General features: G+C 37.5%; 1 protein-coding gene across 15 annotated transcripts in view; it reads left to right on the plus strand.

The window, feature by feature from the left end:
- Positions 1-26,459, plus strand: part of arvcfb (ARVCF delta catenin family member b) — a 331,914-nt gene that overhangs the window by 293,370 nt on the left and 12,085 nt on the right. For all 15 annotated transcript variants that reach the window (XM_073840202.1, XM_073840214.1, XM_073840211.1 and 12 more), the window contains 3 exons: positions 22,074-22,201; positions 24,003-24,153; positions 25,802-25,994. In XM_073840202.1, coding sequence (XP_073696303.1) covers positions 22,074-22,201; positions 24,003-24,153; positions 25,802-25,994 — 472 coding nt within the window. The remainder of the gene's footprint in view (positions 1-22,073; positions 22,202-24,002; positions 24,154-25,801; positions 25,995-26,459) is intronic.

The following is a 26,459-nucleotide window of genomic DNA, read 5'->3' on the forward strand; positions in this document are numbered from 1 at the left end:
CAGTAAAAGAAGTACAATAGTAATAAATACACTACTGTTCAAAAGTTGTTGTTTGAACTGGAATGCGTCTGCGTACACAACCACCATAATGATAAATATCCACCTAGTGTTTTTTTCTTAAATCATAAATCATAACCACTTTCTCAGATCAAATCGTTCACAAATTCTTGTCAGAGTGACATAGTTCTGCACAGGCCCCCCCCCCACATCTGTTGACTGACACTAGTGTTTTAGCATAGACCCACCCTGAGTGAGCTGTAAACAGTTCACCATTGTTTCGACGCCAAAGCAGGAGTACACAAGAATATCTCCTAAGCTTTTGAGGTGTTTTGTTGTTGAATGTAATAATGAATATAGCAGTCATCATTTACTCTCGACATCTGAGCCGCTGAAGACACAGAGGATTACTTTTGTTTTTGAAGAGAATGCGCCCAAAATGCATCTATGTTTGTGTCATTCATTATCCAGCTTCTCCCACACAAGAAGTATTAGTTTTTTATGAATCTTTGCAAAACGCCTTTCCTAATAATATGCTAGTTAGCAAGTTAACGGTCTCTGAGAACTGCTCGTCACCCCACGGATGACAGGGAAGGAGTGAGCTGAGCTCAGTAGCATTTTAAGGGACACGCACCGAAACTGGTCGCTGTGAACAGAGCTGTTTTTGACAAGGTAAAAATAGTGTTGTTCTACACTACCATTGAGAAATTTTAACTATAGACTTTTCATTTAGAGCCTAATGAATCATGCACTTGCATCCGATGAGACCTTTATATTTTAAAATATTTTTGAAAAAAAAAAAATCTCTTATGGTCACCAAGGCTGCATTTATTTGATGACAACAGTACAAAAAATAGTAATATTGTTACAATTTAAACTAATTAATATATTGTATCATGCCATTTATTTTCTGTTGTGGCAAACCTGATTTTTTTAGCTGTCGTTACTCTAGTCTCAATGTTACATGGTCCTTCAGAAATCATTCTAATATGCCAATTTATTCTCAAAAGCATTTTGTATTATTATCAATGTTAAAAACAGCAAACAACTGTTTAATATTTTTGTGACTGACATTTACGTAACATTTAAAATAAAATAAAAAATTCAGCGAGGATGCATTAAATTGATCAAGAAATAATTTTATTTAGTAATAATAAATAAGTAACAATTTTGCCATTATTGCATGTATGTCGGGGTGTGATTTTTCAATGTAAACAGTTTTTTTTTATTTATAAAACAACTAATGTATTTATACTATTTACACATTTATGAGCATGTAACCTAACTCCTACCTCTAAACCTAACCATCTGTCAATATAAAACATAGGATATAACAGGCAGATACATCTACAGTCACAATTTATTAATATATATATATATATATATATATATATATATATTTCTTGTCTTCCAAGGTAAAACAATTGATTTGTGAGAGAAAAAGACGTGATCATCGTCTCCATCCGCCGTAAAGCTCAGATCCTGTGTGCAGTATGCACACAAATTAAAAAAATTCTGCCAAAAGAAGCGTTCCGTAAGGTTTGGATGTGTCATGCTAATGTTCGGGGGTATTTTTTGGAATGAGATGGAAGTGATTTAGGGGAGCAGGATCATTTTCAGCAATTAAAACCTCATGATTTACTCTATTCTTCACTTAAAGATATCATATGGCTTCAGAAGACTTGTAATGCAACAAAACTTGTTTGTAATACTTTTATACTGCTTTTTTATAGTCAGCTTTTGCAATAAATACCAGTGAGTGTACTTTTATTTGCCTATTATGTTTTTTATATCCCAGCAGGCCTTGGACGCTAATATAATGTCAGGTTGACGCTGGACCCCAACGTCAGACAGACGTTGCATTTAGGTTGAGAATGAAAATCAGGTTGGCATCAGTATTTCATGTCAATTTGACGTTGATCTAATGTTGGATTTTGGTTACACAACTTAAAACAAAATATCATAAGCTGACTTCAGTATTGGACGTGTCAAATTAACGTTGACAATAGACATTGAATTGACATCGAATTTTGATCACCTGTCACAGAAATTTAATCAAATGTCAATGTCTTATGACATTGTGTGCCTGCTGGGATTGTTCAGAAGTGGGTAGGTTTAGGGTAGGGGTGGGGTAAGGTGTTCCAAAATATCTGTGAAAGCATAAATCTAAAAAAATATATATATTTTTTTTTTTGCAAATGCATGCAAATCATTAAATGCGTCTTAATCTAACATGTAAGGCAAAAAATCAATGGAGTACCCTGTATGTCGAAAAGTGAGCACTAACGGGGAACAGTGAGCGCCAAAAACCGACTCCAAGCATCAATATGTGACAACTTTGGAGTGAGAACGTGTTGCAAAATTAGGAATTTTACCACGTTGACCAACAGAAGCAACTTGATTTGAAAGTATTTTCTGTGTGAGCAGTGCTTCATACATCACTACACTGTTGACAGTAGACTTTAATGTGACCTCTAGAGTCATGAGTGTGCCTGTGATCCCTTAAAAGCAGCTCACTAGATTTTGGAGCAGAGCTAATGAGTGCATGTTCTTTGGTGTTAACCGAAATGGCATTTACTGTGCTAGAGGTCACAGAATGTGGAATTCGTGTTGAGAAGCTATTAGTACGCCTATTGTGTTTCTTAGCCCTTATTCCAAACAATGCATTGAAGCCATTGTTGTGTTTCATAAAAAGCGCAGTCCTGAGAGAGATGAAGACGCTATGAATTAATTACATGTCATTTTTCCCGCCTCTCTGGCTTATTCCTTTTTTAGCCCTCTGATTCCCGTAACATAATGACATCAGGTGGAGGGAATGATGATGAATCATGTTTACTTCGTTCTGCTGTGGTTCCTGCTGTCCCTGAGTTGTACACTTACCTTTAAAATGCAAACCTAAGCTCTATTCCTTTGATGTGTACCGTTTACATTGGTAGCTATTCAAAGACAGTATCCTAAATGAAGTGGAACATTTTAAGTGACCAATTAGGGAGGAGCGCACATGAAGTGCACAGGTGACGTGACTCACAACTGAGTGCAGTAGAATTTGACGTTGGCATGTTGTTAAGCTAATGACCCTAGACTATAATTAGCATAAACACATAAAGAGCACACAAAAATTGAGGAAAGTAGTCATTATTTTTGTAGAGACTTTGATTTAAATGATGTGAATGAAAGCATTTAATGATTTTTCTCAGCTTGGATGGATTTAATTTGTCTAAATTGAGCTCTTAGAAAGCAGCATAATCATGTACACAAATATCTTTTCTGCCTGCTTTCCGTAAGACTACAGACTTGATAAACTCTCAGTGCGCTTTTTTCAATGCTTTTAGCACCTGAATTGTTTGTGCATAAGACGACGAGTTGGTGCCTGTTGATTAGACTGTGGTAATACCTTTTGAAGCTCCCTAGGATTTTTTAATTATAGAGATTAATCTTTTTTTCTTTGTAGAATTGTCATCACAAAATGCAAGTGCTTGTTTGTACATTAGACAAGTTTTCCCAAGGTTATACAGCAGATACGGATAATATGCTTTCTTAGTCTTTTCCTGAAGAGATGTGTATGCCTTTCATTACATTGCTCCATATCTCATTTAATTTGCCTCTGTTGCCTGTTGACAGCTCGCCCGGTATGGAGATTTACGTGTTCTCCAAACAGAACTGAGAGGTACAGGCTGCTCACTTACGAACAGCATCTTCCCATCGTGTCTGATGGCTGTGTTCTTGAACCCTCCATTAAATTTAGAGGGCTTCTTAACGACAGGAACAGCATTCTTAATTGGGATGTTTTACAGCAATCTACACTTGAGAAATCCATTCGTGTTATCCGTTCGAGTCCTCTGTTAGAAAACTGTCTCTGCTGGGATTAGGTATTCTGCTCTAAAACCGAAGCTGCCATATTTTTCACTGATGTTTTCTTAATGAACTCGAGCTCTCTACCGACGTCCCTGTTTATCAGAGCTGTACGTTTCACATTTATGCTGACATGCCTCATCTGGCCCTCGTTCTGTCAACTCTGTCTTTCTCCCACTCGCTGCGAGACGCCTCTGTGACTTTGAAATAAAACATTTTTCCTGACTTCTGCACTGCGAAAAACATTTTTTCTGTGAGTCTTGTTTTCCAGTAAAAATGTCTCAACATCCTGTTTATTTAATGTTTTTATCTAGCATTTTTCCTTATAAATTACTTGTTTAAGTTAATAAGATTTGGTTTCAGAGAATTTATGAATAATACAGTATGTAGAAATAGAATGAAATTATTTATTTACAGTTGAAATCAATAGTTTACATACACTGTGCAGAATCTGTGTTAATTATTTTACCAAAATAAGAGGGACCGTACAAATTTCATGTTATTTAGATTTAGTGATAGTTGTTCATGAGTCCCTTGTTTATCCTAAACTGTTCAGAAAAAAATTTCAGGTCCCACAAATTCTTTGATTTTTCAGCATTTTTGTGTATTTGAACCCTTTCCAAGAATGACTGTATGATTATGTGATCAATCTTTTCACACTGAGGACAACTGAGGGACTCATATGCAACTATTACAGAAGGTTCAAACTCTCACTGATGCTTCAGAAGGAAACACAGTGCATTAAGAGCCAGGGGTGTAAACTTTTGAACAGAATGTGTACAATTTCTTATTTAGCCTAAATATCATTTTTTTTTATGTCATTCAGAAGCTACACAAGATACTTACATGTTTCCCAGAGGACAAAATAAGTTAAATTACTCTCATCTTCAAATTCTAAAAGTTTTCACCCCCCGGATCTTACTGCAGCGTGTTTCCTTCTGGAGCATCAATGAGCGTTTGAACCTTCTGTAATGGCGTCATTTTTATAAATTCAACTATAATTTTCTTGTGGATTATATGTAAACATCTTTTATGAGAAATATTGGGTCAGTACTAAATAAAAAATAACATGCATTTTGTATAATCCCTCTTATTTTGGTTAAATAATTAACATTTTGCAGATTCTGCAGGGTGTATGTAAACTTTTGATTTCAACTGTATTTTTACTGTTTTTCTTTAAAATATAATTAAAATTTCATTTATGCTTAGAACAAGACAAAAAAATCACTTTTCTAAATAAAAAAAAGAAAGTAAAAACAAAAAATATATATTTAATATGCAGTTTTTTGTTTTGATATTTTCACTGAAAAACTAAAACTTAATACTCTTTATGAAAATATTTTTTGCTGTATGAATCTCAAATACGCAAACTTCACTTTGAGTTTGATGGAAAATATGGATAAAGGACAGGATGAATGACTCATCATGCCGGAACAATCCCATCCCACCTTGTGTCGAGCTTCCATCCTCTTGGAGCATCTTTATTCGCCCACATGGAATGTAGCACCCAGATAATGTCTCAAACAGCACTGTGTGAGAAATCACATGCTCTTGATAGTGGACTGTAAGTAAAAACTAAATCGCCAGAAGATGACTGCAGCTGCTCATCATCATAGTCTGGTTAGAGACACACCAGAATGGGTTACATTTGTGCTCATTAGGAGGTCTTGATGTAGTTTTGCAGCTACCCAGTTCTTTTCAAAGATAAAAATATAAACATACAATCTTCCTGACAGCTCGTCTTTCATGTTCTGAGTTTGGGGTATTTTCTGGGTGTGCACCAGAGATGCCACCCATGGAGGTGCCAGCCTGTGAAAGAGAACTGGTGGTGCCATCCTGTTGCTTGCCAATCATTATCCCACCCGCTGCTAACAATATTGATTCTATTGTACCAGAGCACATAATCAACAAGAAACCAGAAGCTTTTATGTGGCATGGTGCTGAGAAGACAGTACAAGCCTGGAGAGAGTGTAGTATCATGAGAAGAATGGAGATCAGGATGTTCTCCCAGTCTTTCTTAGCTGGTCTTGAATCAGGTGACTGAGACTAGTATGCATACTGTATGTATTTGAATATGAAAGTTGTGTATATACAAGTTTGCATCATATGTGAACCTGGACCACAAAACCAGTCTTAAGTAGCACAGGGATAGTTTTAGCAATAGCCAAAAATCTTTGTATGGGTCAAAATTATTGATTTTTCTTTTATGCCAAAAATTATTAGGATATTAAGTAAAGATCATGTTCCATGAAGATATTTTGGAAATTTTCTACCGTAAATATATCAGTATTCATTTTTGATTAATAATATGCATTGCTATGAATAGATTTTTAAATAGTTGTATATCGGCCAAATATTGTCCTAACAAACCATACATCAATGAAAAGCTTATTTATTCAGCTTTCGAATGATGTATAAATCACAATAAAAAACAACTGACCCTGGTTTTTGTCACATCCCCGGACTTTCATGTTGGTTTCTCCCATTCTCCCCCGCAGTTCAGTGTGTGTTTGGTTCCTCCTTCATTGTCTCCACCTGGATGGTTAATCAGTCTGTTTATATAAGGTGTGTGCTTTCCCCTGTATTCTGTCGGTCTTTAATGTTATATGGATGTCTTACCCTGCTGTTCCTGTGTCTGCTTGTATTCCGTTGGATTTATTAAATATTCATCTTTTACTACATCGTTGTTCGTGTGTTCCTGCCTACATCGTGACAGAAAGACCGACCGAAACAGTTATTTTGCGTGTTCACCTCCGTTTTGTTTCCCGTTTGTTTTTTCCAGTCTTTTTGTTTCCGTCGTGTGTTTGTTATGGATCCCCTACTCCGCCCAGAACTCCTCCTCCTACGGCTGAAGCAGGGGGAATTACCGCTCGAGGGCTACACAATAATGTTCCAGCTAGTAGCTAACACCACTAGCTACCCGGACGACGCGCTCTGTGCGTTTTATGACGCGAGTCTAAACGCATCATGCAGAGCGCCGTCGTCCGAGGACGGCCCTCGAGCCGATTTTGCCGCGTTTGTGGAGTGGACACTGGCGAGAAACAGCCTGTTCCCCGCCTGTTCCAAGGAGAATCTCGCCAGTGCCACTCCAGACCCAGAGCCCAGCCAGCCACCCCGACCCACGGATTATGAGCCCATCAGAGACGGGAAGCCCGAGCCCGGAGCGACAGCAGTATGGAGTGCCGACGGGGGCAAAACTGCTGATCAGGTGCGTGAGCCGACTATTACATCTGCGACGGTGGAGTGCTTCGTGGAGCAAGAGAGGGCGGTAGAGAGCCCCGCCCACTGCACTATCACTGAGGGTGAGCTGAAACAAGATTATGGGGATGTTATTGACTGTGTCATGGAAATACCTATCTGCCTGGATTTCCCACCCACCCTCCCTCATCTGCCTAGTCCTGAATCTCCGCTGGTTCCGCCCAGCCTACCTGAATCCCCGTTGTTGACTGTCTGTCCCCTTGCTCACCCTCAGCCCACCATCTGTGCGGTGGGTTCGCCGCGGGTCTGCCAGTCTCCATCGGTGTCATGGCTGGAGGATCCCTCACCATCGCCTCCAGCCTCAGAGTCCTGGACTCCGCCTCGGCCCTCCGACCCTGCGGCTCCACCCCGGCTCTCTGCTCCCTCGTCTTCGCCGTCGCCCTTCGATCCACCAGCTCCACCGGGCTCCATCGCCCCTCCGGCTCCGCCCTGGTCAGTCGTCGCCCCACCTTCGCCTCTGGACTATACTCCTCCGGCTGTGCCTCGTCGCTCCGTCCCACCGACTCATTGGACCTCCTCCCTCCCGCGGGCACAGCCTCGGCCCTCTGTCGCTCCGGCTCCGCCGCGGATCTCCGGATCTCCATCTCCGCCTTGGGTTCCGCCTTGGCCCTCCGGATCCGCGGTGTCGCCCAAGATCATCGGCTTTCCGTCTCCGCCTCGGGCTCTCCCACCACCTGCTCCGCCTCCGTCGGTCGGCCCCATGGAGTCGTCAGCCCTTCCTCCACCATGGCTCCTCCCTCCATCGGCTCCACGGTGGCATTCCATCATGGCTGCGTTCTGGGTCCCACCTGGCTCCTCCTGCTCCAGCCCCCTCCTGTCACCTCCTTGGCTCCTCCCTCCGTCATCACCTCCATCGACATTTCTGTCACCATTCTGGACTCCATCTTTTGCCCTCCTCCCGGGAGTCCGTCCTCCGCCGAGACCCCCTCCTAAGACCGTTTGTTGTTTCCTGTTTGTCGGCGTGAGGACACGCCTTCCGGGAGGGGGAGGTAATGTCACATCCCCGGACTTTCATGTTGGTTTCTCCCATTCTCCCCCGCAGTTCAGTGTGTGTTTGGTTCCTCCTTCATTGTCTCCACCTGGATGGTTAATCAGTCTGTTTATATAAGGTGTGTGCTTTCCCCTGTATTCTGTCGGTCTTTAATGTTATATGGATGTCTTACCCTGCTGTTCCTGTGTCTGCTTGTATTCCGTTGGATTTATTAAATATTCATCTTTTACTACGTCGTTGTTCGTGTGTTCCTGCCTACATCGTGACAGTTTTGTGGTCCAGGGTTACATATTTATTACAAAAAATTAGTAATATTTGGGAGGGAGCTATGTCAAAAAGGCCATGGTGCCACCCCCCTTTTGGTGAAAGTCATTGTCCTAGTGATGACAGGTAATATTGTATCATGCATGGGCCTCTGGGACACTAGGGCTTTGTCTAAAACCTGAAATAATTTGTAACATAATTTTTGAAGGCAGCATAATTCATCTTTCACTGCCTGTGACATCCCACGTTTTTACAGATCAGTGGTTGAAAGATTAAAAATATGAGTCTGATGGAACTGTTGAAAGAAAAATAGGAATTCATAAATGTCAATTGTTCTTCTTTTTTTTACTTATAATTTGGACAGTTATGAAAAATATGAACAATTTCTACCAAGATATAAGCAATGAATCCATAAAATATGTTACTGGGAATATCTAAAGCTCACTTGAATTTGCTCTAGATCATTGTACATCATTACAGTGTCTTTGAAGTTAGTTTTCTTGCTTTAAAAATGTCTGTTAAGTAACTGACCAACTAAAGGTTTTGAACACAGGCCTGGAGCATGCACACTATGTCATTCAGACATTTATGGTGTTTTCACACTTGTTATGTTTGGTTAGATTAAAATGAACTCCGGTGCAAATGCTTAGTTAGTGCGGTTGATTTGAGTGTGAACGCTGCCATCCGAATCCTGGTGCACACCAAACAAGCGGACCAAATGAACTCTGGTGCGGTTTGAATGAAGTATGAATGCAACATGTACAAAATACTTCTAAACTAACCAAAAACAGAAAGTAACGATAACATGAGACAATATGCAACATGATTTCACGAGCAAGAGGTGTATTCAAAACAAAATGAGCAGAGGGCAAACATAGAGCAACGAGGAGGTAAAGTGCCTTTTATGAGCTCTTTGTGGTGAAAATAAAATCATATACACGCAACAATGAGTGAGCTTAGTCCAGCAGAAGGCATTAGGTGCGTTCGGCTCAAAGCGGCGTATGACATCAAAGTACCCATTCACTGATCGGTCTGCTTAGCGCCGCTTTAAGTCGAACACACCTTTTCCTTTTGTTTGGAGTGTTCGGTGATTTCCGTCACGAAATATAGTCTATGTCATTCAACCCGACCAATCAGGATGCAAACTTATCACTGTGCCTTTAGTTTCGGTATCTTAAGGTTCGCTGTTAAAAATGCCAGTATGAACGCTAAGCGGACCAGGACCAAATGTATTATTTTCCTTCTTTGTGAACCCTAGGGTCAATAAGACGTTTTATCATATTTTAAAGACTCACCAAGGCAGCATTAATTGGATCAAAATTACAGTAAAAAAAATAACATTGAGAAATATTATTACAATTTAAAATCATTTTACTGTTTACTTTTTTAAAAGTGTATACTGGCAGAGCTGATTTTTTTTTTAGCTGCCTTTAATCCAGTCTTCAGTGTCACATGATTAAAGCTCTATGAAATCTGTTTTATTTTTTTCTCAAATTTCATTTTATTTTATTTTATTTTTTTCAAAATTAAGATTTTTTTATTTTTCGTTTTTATTTTTTAAAGCTCTGCATGTCTGATTCATTAAAATCATGAGACTTGCACAATTTAAAGCAATTTATTCAATTTTAATTTTAACAAAAAAGGCCCTATGAAATTTTCTTTTTTTTTCATGTCTAAGCATGTCTAATTAGTGTATATATATATATATATATATATATATATATATATATATATATATATATATATATATATATACATACATACATACACATAAATAATTATTTATTAAGTTCTTTCTGTCTTTTCTTTCTGGTAAATAAATTCTGTTAAATAATTTTTATGGTAAATATTCTTTAAAAAATAATGCTTTAATAATAATTTTAGTAGTAGTAGTAGCACTATCATTACATTAAGTAATATATGCCTGTCACAGTTTCTTCATGTTAAACCAAACTTTTATTTTGACAGGCTGCTGTGAAGATCTTTAAGATTCTGTTTGTATATGATATGACGGTAGTTTTTCTTAAAAGAAATGGTAAAATGCTCATGAAGTGACTGAGAGCAGCTCTAGAGATTATGTTGATTTGTTCATGTACTCATATATTGAGGCGGCAGAGGCTGTAAAAAACATTAGCATCACACGCACTTCACTATGTGTGCAGTAAACAAAACCAGACGTCTGCGACTCGGCCAGTGATCTGATCCCAGATCAGCCTAAAATGTTAGTTCTTATCTGGATCTCTTGAAGAAGCTCGCAAATAGCACTTGATGCCAGAAGGCCACAGAAAGCTTAATGATGGATGTAATAGATAATATGCATCATTACGCATATGTTATTGCTTGCGAAAACAAGTCCGGCAGACAGTGTCTAATGGGTATGTGATGGGTGCAGGTACAGCGCATGTGAAAATGAGCCAGCCGAAGCAGCTATGGTCCACTGTCAAACCTCCTCAGCAAATCATTTGTTTAGACTTGCTTTTGAATGTCTATTATTTACCAAAACCTATTACTAATAGTCATGTTTATTACTATTGCTGTTCTACTATTGTGTTGTATAGAGTCTGGGTGAGTAGATGAGGGTTTGTTCATAATATTTCCCAGCATCTGTATGTGATGCAGCAAACCATTCTTCACTGGCCTAATGTCTTAGGCAATAATTACAGGGCTGAATTAAACTACCGGGAGGGAATAGAGTGAGATTTACCCTCCCATTGGGGCCTTTGTGTGCTGCTTTTCAGCCAGAAGAGGATGTTTCTGTTTCTCAGAGAGACGCTTTATACACACACACACACACACACACACACACACACACACACACACACAAACACACGTACTTGAATGCAATTAGGCACAGATTACTAGGCAAGCCGTCAGTGGCATCTACACAAAGAGCTGCCAGCGTTTATTGTTTCCTGTTTTGCAAACATGCCATTTTATAAATGAACTTTTTAAAGTGAAAACTGTCATTTGCAAAATGCAGGAGCGAGGAGAGGAAGACAGCCTGTCTGTTAACTGGGCTTCATTCCTGAGATTATAATTTGTGGCACACACTGGCCAGGTTTTTTTTGTGCCAGTGAAAAATGAGGCGTCAGAGGACTTGTGTATGTGAGATGAAGAGCCAGAGAGAAAAGATGTGGAGCATGTGAGAGAGAAACGGAGAGCTTGTGATTATTTATCATGTGCTCGAGCATTGGATGGCAGGAAGGTGGGTCGTGAAGAATGGGATATGACATCGAGCCTGCGAAGGGACATCCTTCTCCAGGCAAAGCAGATCAGACATATCATCCGCTACTGGCGTCCCAGCAATGACTCAAACAAGCCTAACAAAGACACCATGCAGCTAGAAGAGAGAGAGTGTCAAACAGAGAGTTTGAGAGAAACAGATGAAGGTTAGAGGAGGAGGATTGCATACAAGAAATAGAAAGTGAGAGGAATTGGTTGTGAATACTAACAATTTAAACTGTTTAGTAAGCGGCCTACAGAGTAAGCATTTTAAGGCATCAGTTGGCACACACCCAATGCTGTTCCAAAAGGTAAGCAATTTAATTATGGTGCCTCCTGAGACAGCTTGTTTGGCTGTGTTTAATCCCAGAATGAAAAAAAAAAAAAAAAAAAAGAGAGAGAGAAATTATAAATAAATATGACTATATATATATATATATATATATATATATATATATATATATATATATATATATATAGTCACAATGACATTCAAAAGTTTGGGATCAGTAAGATTTTAAATAGGTTTGTTATGCTCATCAAGGCTGCTTTTTTTAAAACTAAAATACGGAAAAAAACTGTAATATTGCAAAATGTTATTCTGAATTTTCATCAGTCATTACTCCAGTCTTAAGTGATCCACACATGATCCTTCAGAAATCATTCTAATATGCTGATTTATTATTAGAATTATTTATATTGACAACAGTTGTGCTGCCAAATATTTTTTGGAACTGAACCTGTGATATTTTTTTCAGGATTATATAATGAATAAAAAGTAAAAAAAAAAAAAAAACAGCATTTATTGAAAATACATATTTTTTCCTAACAATACAAATCACTTTTTTTTATCAATTTAACATATCCTAATAAAAGTATTAATTGTATATTGTTAGAAATTATGTCTATTTTTCTATTTGTATTCTGTTCTTTTTAACGTTTTATTCATCAAAGAATCCTGAAAAAATTATCACAGGTTCCAAAAAAAATTTAAGCAACACAACTGTTTCCATCACTGATAATAAATAGGCAACTTAGAATAATTTCTGAAGGATTATGTGACACTGAAGACTAGAGAAATGATGCTAAAAATTCAGCTTTGATCACAGGAAAAAATTAGATTTTAATGTATATTAAAATAGAGAAACATTATTTTACATAGTAGTAATATTTTACAATATTAGACTTTTTTCTGTATTTTTTTAATCAAATCAACGCTGCCTTGATGAGCATAAGAAACTATTCAAAATCTAACTGATTTTCCAATTTTTTGACTGATATAGAAAGTCAAATATGGAAACAGTGTAACTAAATAGTTTATTTTACATAATAGATATGTGTGACATATGTGACCCTGGACCACAAAATCAGTCTAAAATAGCATAGGAATATTTGTAGCAATAACCGAAAATACATTGTATGGGTCAAAATGATCGATTTATTCAAAAAATCCTTAGAATAGTAAGTAGATCATGTTCCATGAAAATATTTTGTGAATTGTAAATATTAAAACTTAATTTTTGATTGGTAAAATGCATTGTTAAGAACTTCATTTGAACAATTTTGAAGGCGTAAAAATGATGTATAAATAAAAAAATTGACCCTTATAAATGGTTTTGTGGTCCAGGGTCACATATTAGTATGTTTATTAGAGTATTAAGTTCATACATCAACTAATGTCAAACTGTATTGAAATCAATTGCAAGTCCCCTGTGTTCCACTGTTTTTGTCGCATCTGGAGTTTCATATGTACTACGTTCCACATTGGTCACTCATGAGACTTCACTGACAGTTAGGATCATGCTGCCTTAGACAGCTCCCTATGTAGCTAGTAGGCAGCAAGGCAGCTCACTAGGTTTTGAAATAGAGCTTAAGAAGATGTGTGTGTATGTATCATTCACAGCATCAAAAACTGACAGATGCTGTCCCCAGAATTCATAACAGATTGTTCAAGCAACATGGTTGCTTTTTGTCTTGTACCACTAAAACTCAATGTTTATTTCTGTCCTGGGTGAAATGGCTGTCAGATGAGACAGACAATAAAAAATTCTCAGTGGAAAAAAATCTGACAAAGCTGTGTATTTTCACAAAAACACAATCTACATGAGCCGTGTGCTTTTAGCCTGTAGGCATCTCTCTTTCAATATTTGAAATCAGTATGTATAATGCCTCTGTCCTATTTAATCTGTTAGATTTATTCGCCGGGTATTCACTGGGCAATTTGTACTTATGCGTTGCTAACCATTTGAATTAAAAGTGTCATTATCATATAGTGAGATCATAACACCGGCGCTGTGAGTTTGCAGTGCACCTCACAGCGCAACTCATGTTAAGTGCTTTTGCTTTGTGTTTTGCATGCTATCTCTTGCTTGCTCCCTTCATTCTCAATGCACTGCACGAGCCACCACTCATGTCTGTGTGAAAGTTAAATGAGCTAGAGCTAAAGGTGAACCCAAAAACTGTTGTTGTTTTCTTTTCAGTGGAAGGTGGCTCCAAAGATGTAGCCTGTACAACACCAAATTAGGTTTTATTGTCCACAGAGTGTTTTTCCCAGGATGCTATGGCACAGCCCTCAAGCTTATAGCCTCTCAATTTAGCCTAGACAGAAACAAAAGCTTTGTTTTGAAACCTAGAGAGCTGCCTTGCCATCTTCAGCCTACATAGGCAGCTGGTTTTTAAGGCAGGATCTTGCCTGAAATGGAGCCTCATAAGTGACTGATTTGGTACACAATAAAAATACACATGCACAAATATTGGGTGAAATAATATTTTTATCTTTAAAACACAAATTAAGAGGTTTTTGATGAAATCTGAGAGCTTTCTGACCCTGCACATGCATGCATTGTGGTACTCTTGTGAACGTGCATCGAAGACTGAAAGGGAAATGAAGAAATTGTTGAATAAAGTCGTTATTTTTGTTTTTTTGCACACAAAAAGTATACTCATAGTTTCATAAAATTAAAGTTGAACTACTGATGTCACATGGACTATTTTAATAAAGTCCTTACTACCTTTCTGGGCCTTGAAGAGAGTGAGTAATTAATGACTTTAATTGTTGGGTGAACTATCCCTTTAAATGCAATACGAATCCTTTACCATTCAAAAGTTTGGGACTTGTTATTTATTATTAATAACTTTATTCACCAAAGATGTATTAAAATGGATCAAACGTGACAGTAAAGGCATTTATAAAACTACAAAACGTATAAAAAAAATGATTCTCTTTTGAAGAATAATGGAACACTAAAGACATTTTACAATGTTACTCTTGGGTCAAGTAAATGCAGCCTTGGTGAGCAAATAAATCTGTCAAAAACATCCGATACGAACCCAAATCTTTGGGCAGTAAGGTATATTCTACAGAATTGGTCCACAACCAAAAAACACATTTAAAAAGCATTTAAGTTTTCAAATCTTAAATGTTTACTAAGATTCTTATATTATCTATTAAAACCCACAATAATATAAAAAAAATCATAATTTATTTACTTTAAATTGGGAGGTGGCTGTCCCAAACCCTAACCTAAATTTCAACTAAGAAAAATGATATCGAAATATATTTTTTAATGTTTTAAAAAGTATCGTTTTGATTCTTTTAAAAAGTAAAGGTTCAGAAAAATATATTTTATATTACATAAATAAACTTTTAGTCCATTGGCTGAGACTGATTTTACCTACATCCCTACATTTATGATCAGGAAATATTCCTGTGTCATACACACAAATTCTTTAAAAAAAAAAAAAAAAAAGATAAAAGATGTTTTCAACTCTGACCTTAGACCAGTTCTGTAGAATGGCCCATATACACTCTTAAAAATAAAGATGCTTCAAAAGGTTCTTCAAGCGATGCCATAGAAGAACCATTTTTGGTTCCACAAAGAACCATTCAGTCAAAGGTTCTTTAAAGAACCATTTCTTGCTTACCTTTTTATAATCTGAAGAACCTTATTTGCCTCAAAGAACCTTTTGTGAAACAGAAAGGTTCTTCAGATGTTAAAGGTTCTTTATGGAACCATTTTGACAAAAAGGTTCTCCAATGGCATCGTGAAGCACCTTTATTTTTAAGAGTGTAGTAAGCATTTCTCTTGTCTTAGGTGATTTTTCTTTGACCAGAATTAAGCGTTTGAAGGAAGCTAATATTGCTGCCTACCTTTTCCAACAACCTTCACATCCTGAGTGCATCTCTGATGCCTTAAAATGTCTAGGTAGGCAGCTTAGTGGGTTTGGATCAGAGCTAAATTAAGCATTTATATTCTGTGTCTTCTGTCACCTAGAGATGTTTGTGTCTTTTGTTTTTGACTCTCTCTTTCTTTAAAGTCTATTAATGAATAGATTTGTTAGTGTGGTTGGACGGTTGGTTGCCTGGGTGATTGAAGCGATGGCTGTTTTGAAGTGCCGGTGTATGATCGTCTCCTCCTCTGCCTACTTCAGTTCTACTTTTGAATTTTATACACAGACCTGCTTATTTCCTCATCTCCTCCTACCCCTTCCATACTCATTTAATCACACACCTACACCCTGGCCTAGTATCAGTATTCTTTTAAAAAGATGCAGGGTTAATTCTGGACTTTATCTGACCTCTAGATCTTTAGTAATTCAATAATGCAATTCAATATCCTCTCTCTCGCACTGATATCTCAATCAATCTCTCAGAATGAGTTTAGCGGCTACTATTATTTTGGCCTGTGGAAGATTGATCAAGGTTTTGACAAATTCAGACTGTCAGGGTTTTTTTGTATAAAATGACCACAGGAACCAGTATGAAATTAAGGATATCCTGGATATCTGGATTTTTCTGCAAGTGTTCGCTCTATCACCATCTCCGGATATAAATATGGATTATTACAATAACATTTATCCATTCTCTCCACAATGTACTCTTTTTATAGATAGCCAGTTAAAAGGTTTCACAGCTGTTGAAAATCTGTTCTTGGCAAGCTTTGTGCCTCAAATAAACATCCCCTTCACCCAGAGACCCATCGTGTTTAAAATCCACAGGAACCTGGAGAAATAATGTGAAGTGCATTATTCATCTCCATACTGAAATTATAGTTCAACACTAGAATGTCAATATTATTTACATAGAAAAGTAATTAAACTGAAAAGTTTTGTCAGTTGAAGGATCGAGCGTAACGAGTAGATGAATAGAGAGGGAAAATCTCTTGTTAGGACGGATGGTTTGAAGACTGACATTCCACATAATAGCAGCCATTGAGGCCAAGTAGAAATCAAAAAGACCTCCTTGGGTGAGCGGTGACAAACTGGCCTCAGCAGCCGAATCTGGTATGGGTTGTCACAGTGGGACTTGGCCAGCCGGAGTACAGGGGAGAGAGGGAGATGCCACTTTTAGGACTGAACCAAAACATTTTCAGAGCTGGCCAGAGGCTCTCAATCTGTAAAGAAGCATTTCCAGAGGAAATCAAATATTCAACAGGCTTGTCCATTCTGTTTCAGTGGCCTGTGGAGGGATAAGGGGTTCAGAATGAGAAAGAAAAGAAAGGTGCTTTGTTGGTGCATCCTATTCCCTGCAGACTACCCTACTTCCTGTCTCCACGGGCAGCCCATATGAGCACAGATGCTGTGATGTTGACTGTAAGCCATTACCACCTTCCTTTTGGTGCTGTCTGTTGGCATTTGAAGTTCCTGCCACTTTGTGGATTCAACTCACAAAGCATTGCATAAAGAGTAAGTGCAGAGTCTGTTCCAAAGGTATAGACCATCATTCAGGCCTGCTTGGAGTTGAATAGGCATGACTCATTTTCCCACTGGAGACGCTTCAGGGGAGAATCCATTCGTGGATTTAGAAATTCAAGTATACACGCTTTTCATTGTAAACTGAAAGGACCAAAAATTAATTCTCTAGGACAATATAACTATATAACAAGAATTTAATTTAATTTAACTTTTACGATATTATCATAGTTGTTGTTTTTTCAGTTTTCATTATAATTTTAGTTTTAATGTTTTTTTTACATGCAGTTAACATTTACATATATATTTTTAAAGATACAGTTGTAGCCAAAATTATTAGAACACTGGTATTTTTACCAGCTAAAAAAAGTTTTAAGTCAGTTATTTCTATCTTTTGCTGTAGTATCAGTAGTAAATATCAGTTTACATTTCCAAACTTTAATTTTGCCATGAGATCAGATCTCTGTGTGGAGCACTGGCTGTTGTTAGACTCCTTGTGCAAACAAAATCTCACTGGATTATTACAATTAATGGCAAATTAATTGTTTGGAAATGTAAAGATACAAATAACTGACTTAAAGCCATTGTTTAGATGTTGAAAATACTAATGTTCTAATTAGTGGTGGGCCGTTATCGGCGTTAACGTGCTGCGTTAACGTGAGACTCTTATCGGGCGATAAAAAAAATATCGCCGTTAATCTATTCTCAAAGTTGGGTTGGGAGCTGGGTCTAAACTACGCAAGATATGATGACTTTCACCTTGATATTTGAGCACGGATGACGTATACCTAGTCGAATTGCACTGTAGGGGGCGAGAACGAGTCTTCAACTTCTGTGAAATTACCACATCAAACGAGACGTGCTGACAATGATGCAGTTATGAAGCCGCTTCAGGGCAGGTGCGTTTGCTAGACCCTTTTTACTGGGGCACGTGAGTTATAATTTACTTTGATAATCCCGAAATAAAGACATTAAACTATATGCAACAACTGAATTGACGCTTCTAAAAGCAACGCAGTTTAACCCAAGACTATGCACGCAGATATCCATGCCGGTGCGCGTCTGTGCAGCACGCGCACGTCGTGCAGCCTTTTGCGCAGAAGTACTTGGTTACACAAGTTTGTATAGGTAATTATGTTGTAAATGCAATTGTCAAGCAGTTTGTGATGCATTTTGGAAACAGGAGATGAGCGCCTGATCTAATGCGCCACCTGGCCCGTTCTCGAAGACTTACTTTTAGTCTTAGGCTTTACTTTTAGTATTTGGGTAGCACACATATTCTGAATGCCTTAAGCAGAATTCAAATTAGCCATTTTAATCTAGATTAATCTAGATTAATTCCAAGATTTAATCTAGATTAATCTAGATTAAAAAAATTAATCTATGCCCACCCCTAGTTCTAATGTTCTAAATACTAATGTTCTAATTTTGGCCACCACTGTATACTTTTATTTCTTTTTCACTTTCACAGTTTTAGTCATTTTAACACTTAAAATTAGAAATTAAATACTAACTGAAATAAAATAAGTTCAAGTTTGTTATCTAGTATTTTGTTTTATTTCAATTAAAAAAAAATAATAATAAATTAATAGTTTGAAGAATGCTTCTCCAGATTTCCAAAAGTTATGATTTTGAATGTTTTGAATTTTTCCTTGATAATCAGAATGGTCTGCTAATGTTACTACACCCAGGCTCACAAAGTCATAAGACGTTGATATATGGTTAATTTTCAGTGGTGACCAAAATTCGATGTCAATTCAACGTATGTTGTCAATGTTAATTTGATATATCAGCTGACGTTAGTTTTTAGGTTGTGTAGCCAAAATCTAAAGTTAAGTCAACGTCAAATTAATGACAAATACTAACGTCAACTCGATTTTCATTCTCAACCAAAATGCAACATCTGAACGTTTTATTGATGCCTAGTGCCTGCTGGGCAGGTTGTTCTTTTGTAACTTTGAAAAAAAAAAAAAAAAGTTTCCTCTTTGCTCTGTTCTTTTTTCAGTTTGTTTCTTAGTGTCACTGACTAATTTTAATTGACCTACTAAAAGAGAGTACCACTACAAAAGCTACATCAAGTCTCTCTAAATCATGCTTATGATTCCTCTCCTTTTTCCATTGGAATTGCAAATTACATTCATATAATAAGGCACCAAGGGGTGACATGTGGATGTTTCTACAGTGGCTTTGACATTTATGTGTATGACCGCTCATTTAGTATATTCAACAATACAGCACGGTTTTTGACTTGTTCAAAAAAGTGGCCATTGGATCCCGGCAGGAATCAATGATATTTGCAGAGCTGGAATGGTTTGATCACTCTCTGAAAGATGAACGTTTTGGTAGCTAATCCCTAATCACGGTTTAAAATGTGCTGTTTCGTAACTATCGCTCAGAGGCAAATCCGGCCTCCAAGAATTGCACAAGGAGGGGAATGTGGACTTACAGACTCCCGGATATCAAAGTGCTGTCATGGATGCGACAGGAATTTTGCAGTAGGGTTTAACACCGACGTCAATCATACGCGGAGAACAACTTCCATTTGCAGTGATAAATCTGTCAGCCGTTTCCCCACAAGACAAAAACTGATTTATTTAATTAGTTGATTTTGTGCGTGTTGACTGGTTTGAGTTAAAGCTAAACTAGCAGGCAGTCATCTTCCCACAATATAAAGCATTTTGCTTTTTTGATGTTAACTCGACAGAGAGATTAGGGAGTGCTATTATTGTCAAAAAGAGTATATAGCTCTGTATCTGAATGACTATGACTTTCCACTTAGCCTTGTGTAAAAAAAGCATAATACTGAAGTGAGCACATGCATTAGGTAATCTGTACATAAACTTGCTCTCTAAGGCTGCTCTGAAGTCTTTTAGCATAGTAACGCACTCAAGAAGAATTTTAAAGTAGTGGGGAGGAGAAAGGCTTAAAATAGCCTTAAATGGTAATTGAGGTCGTGAATGTGTGGAAACTGTGAAAAAAAAGAAAGGCGAGGACAGTTCTTTCGCTCAAACCATCAGTCAGACAGAAATAAAAATGTATAGTGAGCAGCCCACATCCTGAAGGCCACTCTTCCCGCTCTAAATTATAGGTGTTAGGTGCACATTTAGAAAGTGCAGATGGGCCAGGCAGCGGCTGAGCTTTTCTAATGCAGTCACACACTAGCAAACATGCATTAGTGTGGTAGCTCTTCATCTTTTTCTCCACTCCACTGCAGTGCAACTCATTGCAGACATGTTACCTGAATTACACCATGTTGCAGTTTTGCTGCTTTTGTATGAATATTGTTGCTCAGGTTCCTTTGAACTTGACGTGGCAGTGAAAAAGAAGGCAGCCTGTTGAACCACCACACATCCGTCATGCTCAGTCTTGGCTAAATGCTTGCCCAGGCCAAGTCAAGAGGAGAGTTCATGTGAACATGATGGATGTGCTGTGGTTGCACAGTAGAACATTTGAACTAAATGGTCCTCAGACTCAGACAGGAATTCACAGAACTCAAATATTGAAACTGGTTATTAATTGATTTTAAAGGGAGTAGGGCTGGGTAAAAAAATATTGATTTCTCGATTTTAATTGATTCTCATTTGTACGAAACAATATCAGTCTTAAATTCCAAGAATAGATTACTCTAGCCTGTTTTCAGTTAATGAATGGAACATTGTAGCACATTTTCTATCCAATAAATCGCAGTAAGCTTTGTGCTTTGTTAGTTTTAATATAAAACAAAGTGTTCGATTTTAAATTCTACCCATTTTATTTAAACAAAAAATGCTGTTTTGGTGCTGTTTGAGTGACAGATTGCTGTAGCGCCTCAGTTCAAAGGAAGCAGGAGCGCAAAGCGCAGGTGAACTGATCATCTTCTCTCCTTTAATACTAGTTTTAGCATGAAATAAACATGAATGAGCAACCGAAGGTATGTTAAAAGAAAGAGTACAACTTACCGAATTCCGTATCATGTCTCACTCATGTAATCACTCAGTTGGTGTTTCAACCGTGCAAAGACATCAATATAACAGGTTGTAAACAATGTCAGGTCACACTACATTTACGGTTTTGAGTCATGATGTGGTGTGTAAAATCTGTTCTTAAAGCTAAACCAATTGAGAACCACTGGAATACGCAAGAGAACTTTCTCTGTTTGTGTTCGTTAGATCAGTGGATCTTGTCTTGCAGTTTTCAGAGCCACGGCTTATGCACGAAAATGTGAAACACACACACAAAAAGTCACATCCCGGGAGTAGCATACAGTGATTTGTATGTCCGCTGGCATCATTTAGTATTCAGACAGGAGGAAGCTAATTATGCACTCTCTACCATCACTGTAAATGTCTCCAGCCTTACTGTGTATTCTCAAAATATCTTTGTGTTTTGTGTAGTGGAACTGACCATGAATCAGCAAGAAGGAGCTTCTTCTTTTTTAGGTATCTGACCTCAACTCATGTTTAATGAAAGACTCCCTGATTACACTGCCTGAGATTGGGCTGCTGTTATCAAGAAACCAAGCGTCCATCAGGCTATTGGCTTTTTTAGGCAGTTTGTCTATTGAACTGCTCAATGTATCTGTGAAAGTGGAGTGTCTTTGATTTTCTGTCTCTATTTCTCTGTCGTGATAATCATGCATTTGTCCTACCCTGTTATTTTGTCCACTTTTCATTTCGCCAGGTGCATCACAACACTGGAAGGAGGAGATGCAATCAATTTTTACTGGCCTATAGCTAATTTGTATGTGTGTCTATGTTCGACTTTGTTCACCAGTGTTTTATGTGTAATTCTGTTGTGTATCTGTCATATACGTGTGCAGGTTTTGAGTTACTGTATCAGCCGGAGGTGGTCCGACTCTACCTGTCCCTGCTTACAGAAAGCCAGAACTTCAACACGCTAGAAGCTGCGGCCGGAGCTCTACAGAACCTCAGCGCTGGACAGTGGACAGTGAGTGTCTTCTCAGAACATTTCTGCACACAAACAAATTTGGATGCACCAGGAATTGGAAACAGATTTTTTTAAAAACAATCTCAGATCAGAATTATTTTCATGATTTTTTGATTGATTTAGATTCAGGATAGTGATTTCTATTCTTCTGCTTATGCAAATGGACAGAGGACAAGAAGACAAAACTTTATTTTGTCTTCTGGGAAACATGTAAATATCTTCTGTAGCCTCTGAAGGGCAGTACTAAATGAAAAATTATGCTATTTAGGCTAAATTAAAAAAAAAAAGTATACATCTCCATTCTTTTCAAAAGTTTTCAACCCTGGCTCTTAATGCATCATTTTTCCTTCTAGAGCATCAGTGAGCGTTTGAACCTTCTGTAATAGTTGCATATAAGTCCCTCAGTTGTCCTCAGTGTGAAAAGATGGATCTCAAAATTATACAGTCATTGTTGGAAAGGGTTCAAATACACAAAAATGCTGGAAAACCAAAGAATCTGTGGGACCTGAAGGATTTTTCTGAAAAACAGCGGGCGGTTAAACTGTTCAGGACAAACAAGGGTCTCATGAGCAACTATCACTAAAAAAACACAGCTGTGGATCATTTAAGTAACAACACAGTATTAAGAATTAAGGGGATGTAAACTTTTGAACAGGGTCATTTTTATAAATTCAACTATTGTTTTTATCTTGTGGACTACATGTAAACATCTTTTATGTGAAATATCTTTTATATATTCCTTTTATTTTGGTAAAATAATTAACATTTTGCAGATGTTAATTTGGGGGGTGTAAACTTTTGACCTCAGCTGTAAAAGAATGAGTCCAAATCTATGTATATGAAGTTAAAACTCTCATCCCTAACTACCAATGGCATCACTTTGACGATGAAAGATGAACTGATGATTGTGTTGACTAACACAATCGCATGATTGCTCTGCTAGAGTACATTATGCAAATCCATAAAGCTTAATTTGTAATGTTTTGTTTTTGTCTGCTTGCAATGCTCCTTGAACACATTCCTAGTCGATACTTAATTACGAGTATGACACGTTTGTACCACAGAGTCATGTGGGGCTCTCTTCTCTCTTGAGGCAGGAGTCAAGAGGAAATACACCTAATAAACATGTCCCCCTACACCTATCGCGAAAGAAAATCCCATTAAACCACACTGCCCTGACCCAGCATCCTTCTCCATGTTGGACCTGAAGTGCAGTCACACATAAGCTCACAGCTTCTCTGTGTGGTTACACCATTTCAAACCAGCCTCATCTCTATGCCTGGTGACACACGCGTGCTTGTGAGCCCAGAGTCCCTAGCACATCACAAACCCCTGCTGAAGGGAGACGGGGATGTCACGTCTGTGGTCTATAAGAGGATTTGAGAGCTTTTATTTATTAATTTATTCTCCTTCCTACTTTTCTGCAAATGTGTTTCTAGGCTCACTACCATCTCCTAGTGGCTAAAGTGTGCTATTGCAATAACTTAATTACTATCTCAGGGGCACTGGCTGAAGAATAGAGATGTCTTGTGTCACATAAAGGTTTTGTGATTCATGGGGTTCGAGTGAAGAATGCACACAAGTCTAACAGGGAACAAATGGCTATTTACTGGATTGCTGTTTCCCAGAATAGAGGAGCTTTTTCTTGCACACATACTCAGACAGGCATATTCCTGTTCTGAAAGATTTGCAGAGCTGCATTTCTGGCTGAGCATAAGCTGACCCGACTTAATGAAATGAATGCAGTGGAAAAATGTCTGAACCACTGGCTTAATACAGTCTGTTCCTTTCATTTCTGCAGTGGTCGAACTATATCCGGGCGACAGTGCGTAAGGAGAAAGGGCTGCCAATCCTCGTCGAGCTCCTGCGCTCAGACTCAGACAAGGTGGTGCGAGCTGTGGCCATCGCTCTGAGGAACCTGTCCATCGACCGCCGCAACAAAGACCTAATAGGCAAGAGTAGCTTTTCTAGATCATTAGTATGCATAATGTTAAACACATATTTACGTAATGCTTAAATAAATGTGCAGTCAGAATTTTTTCCTATTAAAAAGTCAGATTTAGTAATGTTAAAGTAAAATATTGTAATTTTTTTAAAAGACATCTCTGCATTTATTTTATTTGTATTATTAAGCATAAAGTAAAAGTAGTAATATTGTAAAATGCTTATAATAATTGTTTTCGATGTAATTTAATCCTGTGATGGTAAAGCTGAATTTTTAGCAGTTGCAATCCCATTTCTGCCACTGAAAAAAAAAACAGGTAATTGCAACTTTTTATCTCACAATTCTGAAGTTGTGAGGTATAGTCACATTAGTGAATTATAAAAAGTCAGAATTGCAAAATATGTCAGAATTGCAGGATATAAACTCACAATTGCAAAAAAAAAGTTTATATCTCGCGACTCTGACTTTATAAATCACAATTGCGAGTTTATATCATGCAATTTTGAGAAAAAAGTCAGAATTACCTCTTGATTTCTTGCAAGTCTGACTGCATTTTGCAGAATTGTTAGTTTTTATCTTGCAATTCTGAATTTTTATCCTGATTGCGAGTTTATATCCCGCAATTCTGACCTAATAACTCACAATTCTGACTTTTTTATTCTCTGAATTGTGAGATATAAACTCGCAATCGCAAGTAATAAAGTCAGAATTGCGAGATACAAACACAATTTTGAGGAAAAAAGGAATATAACCTTAAAATTGCAAGTAAAAAGTCACAATTGGGAATTATATACAATTCTAAGGAAAATAAGTTGGAATTGTGAGTTTAAGTCTCGCAACTTTGACTTTATTATTTGCAATTGCGAGTTTATATCTTACAATTCTGAAGAAAAAAAGTCAGAATTGGGAGATACAAAACAATTCTGAGGTGAAAAAAGTCAGAATTGTGAGTTTATATCTCATCATTCTGAGGAAAAAAGTCAGAATTGTGGGATATAAACTCAAAATTGCAAGACAAAAAATCACAATTGGGAGTAACAAACTATTCTGAGGAAAAAAAACTGAATTGCGAGTTTATATCTCGCAATTGCGAGTTTATATCACAGAATTTTGAGGAAAAAAAGTCAGAATTGCCTGTTTATATCGCAATTCAGACTTCTCAGAATTGAGTTTATATATTGCAATTCTGACTTTCACTCGCAATTGCGAGTTTATATCCTGTAATTATGACTTTATAACTCGCAATCGTAAGTTTATGTCACAATTCTGGGAAAAAAAATCAATATTGCAAGATGTAAGCTCGCAATTGCAAGATAAAAAGTCAGAATCGTGATATAAAAAGTCACAATTATTTTTTTTTATTTGTTATTCAGTGGTGTAAACAGGCTTCCATATTATTGTCCCATGCACCTTCAGAAATGATTCTATAATGCTGGTTTGATGCTTAAGAATTTTTTTTATTAATATCAACGTTAAAAATAGTTTTGCTGTTTAACATTTTTGTGAAAACTGATGCATTTTTTCAGGATTTTTTAATGAATAGAAAGAACAACATTTATATTGTGGCACAATTATATTCTGCTTCAGGGGGACTGCAACTTGCTTTCCTTTCTTTTAGAGCTGAATCTTTCATTCTTTTATATTATCTTCCTCAGGGAGTTATGCCATGAGGGATTTGGTCAGCAACTTGCCCAGCGGACAGCAGCGGCCAGCCAAGAACCTGGAGGAGGACACAGTGGTGGCCATCCTCAACACCATCCATGAAATCATCACTGACAGCTCTGAGAACGCCCGCTCTCTCATTACTGCTCAAGCAATCGACAAACTAGTGGCCATCAACAGGACCAGGTAAGAAGGAAACAGAGAACTGGCCAAGATTGTGGTAAAAACACAATATTTGGTCACCCTTTGATCAGAGTTAAGCTTTATTCACATTGCATCAGATATTTTATGAAACTAGAATATTAAATCAAAAAAGCTTTAACATTTTAACCTCTATTTTCACTTTTCATCTTTCTATGTTAGAATTGATTTATAAATCAAGCCAACTGTCTGTGGTATTTTTACTTCAACCAGTTATGATCTCCTAAGGCTTGCTTAGGTCTGTATGTACACCAAAAACAGGTTTTTGATCTGTGTAAACATCTAATGTTAGTTTGGGTCCTCCTCAGCTCGCAGAGAAAAACAGCAACAAGAGTTGCTGCTCTTTGAAGTGTCTTATTTTTATCACCACACATGTCATCTTTAAAATATGCGTGTGAAAACCTGAATATTAAATGGTGTAGTGCTGTAGATATCAAAAGCAGCAGAGAC

Source organism: Garra rufa, chromosome 5, assembly GCF_049309525.1.
Source record: "Garra rufa chromosome 5, GarRuf1.0, whole genome shotgun sequence".
Taxonomy (NCBI): domain Eukaryota; kingdom Metazoa; phylum Chordata; class Actinopteri; order Cypriniformes; family Cyprinidae; genus Garra; species Garra rufa.